This window comes from Solanum verrucosum, unplaced genomic scaffold (assembly GCF_900185275.1).
Source record: "Solanum verrucosum unplaced genomic scaffold, falcon-dt-bn FXZP01000278.1, whole genome shotgun sequence".
Lineage (NCBI taxonomy): Eukaryota > Viridiplantae > Streptophyta > Magnoliopsida > Solanales > Solanaceae > Solanum > Solanum verrucosum.
This window is the reverse complement of record NW_026020332.1, coordinates 907116-912162: the sequence shown is the minus strand read 5'-3', so window position 1 is coordinate 912162 and position 5047 is coordinate 907116. Positions and strand designations below refer to the sequence as shown.

Genomic DNA, 5047 nt, shown 5'->3' with positions numbered 1-5047 from the left:
ACAAAAGAAGTTTCTTTTTAAACTAAAAAACTAACTTAGCTGTTTTTTTAGTTTATACAACACTGGAACTTTGCTGGAATTGGTTTGATTGATAACATAATTCAGAAATCGTTGGCTGTACGATTATATACTTTGTGAGGTTTCTAAGTATGTGATTAAGACGTAATTAAATAGGAAACAAGTATTTTGCATTTCTAGTAACATAGTCCAAGTATTTTCTTAAGAAATCTTTGCAAAAAGATTTCAAACTTTGCTTTTTTTGTAGGAGTACTTTACGGTGTTTTTCTAAAAAAAGAATAAAATATCTTACTACCAAATTGACGTTTTTCTTAAAACTACAAATTATAAAAATAAAAATAAAAATAAATATCCTGAAGTTACCCCAACCGTTCATATGTATCTATAGGATTTTTTTAAAGAAAATTTCAAGTAGGGAGGGCTTCTCTCTTGTATGGCTTCATGGATATCACAGTCCTCTTAATCTATATTCAAAGTTTTAAATATTTTGTTTAAAAATACTTATTTTAGAAAGTTAAATATTTTGGAAGGAAAAAATAATGTATTCAAATATAATTTCAAAAGTGAAAAGTAAGTTAAGAAAAATTTATTCAAATATATTTGTTTATTATCTTGTAATTACTTTGACTAAAAAATTAACAATCGATGAAGAAAAATACTTTAATCATGAACATTTTATTGGACCTCATTAAATTTGCGCAAACAAAAAGATGATCTACTACTATACAAATATATTACGTATAATTTATTTTAGAGTGAAAAATTTAAAATCATTTAATCAGTACAACTTATAATTTATCAATATTAATAATATTTATCAAATATTTATTTTACACTTAATGAGATGATTTAATATAGTTTAATTAATAACACTTAAAAATAAATTTGTAAACAAATATTGCGTCCTTGCACTGTGCACAACACGGAATCTTCGTAACTAGTTCTTAGTATAAACACCAAAATTTCTCTCATCTGCTAGGTTCTATGTTTGGTCCATGCTAGAACAAGATTATGTGATGATTATTTAGTGATAATAATATAATAATTGCTATATTATGTATAGTGACAGTAATATAATATAAGGAATACTAATAGAAATATCTATTGCTTCTAAATATTTTTTTTATTGCAGTGTCATTTCTTTTGTTAATATTTTTTACTAAAGAAATACTTACTCCTTTTCATGTGGATAACTTTCATCTGTCAGAGAGTTTTATCAATGAAATTTAAAAGCTAAATTTACATAATGTCAAAACACAAGTTAGGTCCAAATTCTATTGATTGGCATTATTTCTTAATTTAGTTCATGGAACGTAACTTTGATTATGTCTTTGTTATTTTCAGTCATAAAAATGTCATTCTCATATTCCTAACCTAAAGTGAATCATATTACTTCCCCTTATAAACTCCCAATTCTACGAAACATATATATAGCCCTTAACTATTCTCTATTTTCTTTCCTCCGAGCACTATATAGTAAATTAAATTGGCAAATTTCACGATAAAAGTTTATTATTAGTTCAAGACTATCATTTCCGCTTTAAAATAATATAAAGTAGTTTCAAAATGAGGTTAAATATCCACAAGAAGTTGCCATGTACATAGCACGATGTGCATTTTGCTTCCTAACAATCACTCAATATTTGTTAAGTCTAAATTTCTTGCTGATGAATATTTATTCTTAAGAAAAAATATTCTTTGAAAATGTATTGCACTATATATATTATTTTAAAAGGAAAATGTGGACACTTATCAGACTTTATTTTATTAAAATATAAACGATCCTTTTTTTTGGGGGTAACAGAAACATACCTTGTAATATTAAATACTCTAAGTTGGTAGGTCTATATATTTATTTATTCAAGTAGAATTCATAATAAAACACCGCACATGAAAAGAAACACAGAAAAAACGATTAAGATAAAAAATCAATTTCAAATTATTCCATATATAGTCCTTGATATGTCATAATATGGTTGTCATTCTTAATTAATATGTTGTAAAAATGAGGAAATTTCAGATTGTTTGTTGACATGTCATTTTCTAGAGAAGTTTATTCCCCAGGCTTACTTACACCCTATATTCGAGATGTACCCTTATGGATCTACACCTTTTATTTATATCTTAGAGTGTTTTGGTATATTTTGTTTCAAAACTCGCCTTGAAAATAAGTTTAAAATCATTGATTATGAGATATGTTTGAACAATATTTGTGGAAGAAACTTTGTTAGGTTGTCGTAGTTAAGGAGAATATAAAAAATTATGATGCAATAAATAGAACATCTTTATCATTAATCAAATAGTTGAATATGAAAAAATTAAGAATTAATGAGTGTTTCTTTTCTTAATAAATTATACACCACGTAAATCTTAATTAATCGAAAGCTACATATATTGAGAGCTAATAACACCAACAGGAAACAAAAATAAATTTTAACTTAGGAACGTCGCACTTGTGTATTGTTATATCATTATGATATTGATATATACCACTAATGTCTAATGTACACCATATAGATTTTATTTGGGACAAATTTTAATAACAATCTTTAACTGGAATCTTTTTTACTTTTGGAAGTATATAATATGTCAATAGTATCCAAACAAAAAAGTAGAGCATGGAACAACAAATCGATCATATTCACATGATTTATGTGCTGAATTTAAGATTGATCACACCTAATACACTTAAATTATAATTATTAATGTCAAAACAATCACGAAATTAAGCATCTTAATTTTAAAAAAAAATCAAATTAAGCATATAAATCATTTTTTTGAATTCTTGTTTAAGAAGAAATTGAAACAATATGATTCTTATATTATAATTGGTGCTTCAAATTAAAATGTTAATATTATTAAGAGCAACTTTCACATATAGCAAACATGAAAATCATATTTGTATGTTATAACTATAGTTTCCATAATTGCGCTCCATAACAAATTTTATGTTTGCTATGGAGCTTTTGATTTGTATAATTTTCTAAATACATTCAATTTTATACAAATTGTTCAGTTTTGTATAAATTTATTTATACATGGTAATTTGTATAATAAGATATGTATTTGTCTAATTATAAGTGTATAGGACGAAAATATATATATTTGTATTTGTATATACACTTTTCTCTCGCTTTATACAAACACAAACACATTTTATACATTTGTATATCGAATGAGTAATTATATACCAAAAATGACTAATTGTATACCGAATTAGATGACAAAAAAAGGGATGTTTATTGCGAATTACAAATAAAATAAACTATGGCTATAACATTTAATTTGAATTAATAATTTTGTTATTTCATACAATTTTCCCTATTATTAATCCAAGAATTGAAAGTAACTTACCATTATGAAGAACTGTTTGTGCTGGGTTTTATCTGATGTTCAAACATAAGTGAGAAAAATCAAATGTAACATAAATAGTGTCATTACTCCATTGGCATAGGTAATGTCAAATTATACTCCCTCTATCTCTAATTACCTGTTCACTTTTGAATTGACACACCAATTAAGAACACACTTATAGACATAGTGAGTTTATCATTTTATCCCTATTAATTATGACGTGGATGAATTAAAAACTTAAGATTTTTCAAGAAGTTCTATCTTTTTTAAAGTAATTAATTGAGGGTATAATAGGTAAAAGTATTTTTTCCTTTCTTGATTTGTTAAAATGGACAAGTAATTAGGGATAACTAAAAAAGAAAAAGTGGACAAATAATTAGAAACATATGGAGTAACATTTTAACAAAAACCTACTCAACCATAACAACCTGAATTTTCTTACAACAAACATGTATAATTTTTTCTAGAATCAAATAAATTGAATCATCATCAAAATTTTCAACTTTCTATTACATGAGTAATGGAGAAATTGAATTGGTAATCCATCAATGTTACATTTACTAAGAAAAAAAAGAGAGAAGAAAATAAAATCTTTTCTCTTTTCTTTTAACTTTTTTTCCATACTATTTCTTAAAAAAAGAGGGACTAAACTCTAAAGTCATGATTCGATAAAACCAATCATCCTTAGAACTAAGTCCCTTACTTGAATCAAATTCCTTCTTCTGAGCGTCCCTCCGTAGCCGATGCAAATTGAAAATGACATCATTCTTCTGATAATTCTCCGTTTAATTATCATATCGGGCGGTACCATTTCATCATCGTCATCTACGTACTCATCTTCGAAAAAGTTATATTTTTTTTCCATGAACAATGAAGCTTTGTTCATCGGTGTGGACTCAACATCTTGCTTCATAATTATTTTTCGTATCATGGATACCTTGTTGTTGTAACGCCGAAGTTGAAACCCAAATTCAGCTTCTTCTACTTCCTCATCACCAGAATTTTGAAGCTCCATTTCATGTTCTTGAGGAAAAAGAATTTCGCGTTCCTGAAATTCTTCAGCCATGAAAAATGAAGTATGAGAAAAAAAATGAAATGTTAGTTTTTGGAACAAAAATATTTGAAGTTAGAATTTAATAAGAAAAGAGGTAGGAGACGGGTATATACAGGGATTGGGATTAGTTGAATGTCATGCTAAAAATCACGAGTGTGGGTCCCAATATTCTCTCCAAAACTATTTCTCTTACTAAGGGCTTGTTTGGCTATGCGGTATGAAATCGTGATATGATATCATAATATGAAATCATGAAATTGAGATATTTTAATAGTTTTACAGCTTATGAATTCTTATGTTTATGAGAAAATATATAATACAAAAATTTCATATTGCATGTCCAAACAAAACTTCAACTTCATTTCATAATTTCATATTATGATATCAAACCATGATTTCATATCGCATGACCAAACAAGCTCTTAGTGAGAGAAATAGTTTTGGAGAGAATATTAAGACCCACACTCGTGCTTTTTAGCATGACATTCAACTAATCCCAATGCCTATATATACCTTTCTCCTACCTGCATATATATACCCTTTACTACCTCGAGGTAGGAGAAGGGTATATATAGGCATTGTGATTAGTTGAATGTCATGCTAAAAAGCACCGAGTGTGGA

The 5047-nt window shown here is 26.8% G+C and overlaps 1 protein-coding gene across 1 annotated transcript; it reads right to left on the bottom strand.

Annotated features, from left to right (window-relative positions):
• Positions 1-4030: 4030 nt before the first annotated feature.
• On the bottom strand, positions 4031-4438 carry LOC125836348 (uncharacterized). The gene has a single exon (XM_049515528.1). The coding sequence runs from the start codon at positions 4436-4438 to the stop codon at positions 4031-4033; it is 408 nt and encodes a 135-aa protein (XP_049371485.1).
• Positions 4439-5047: the final 609 nt, after the last annotated feature.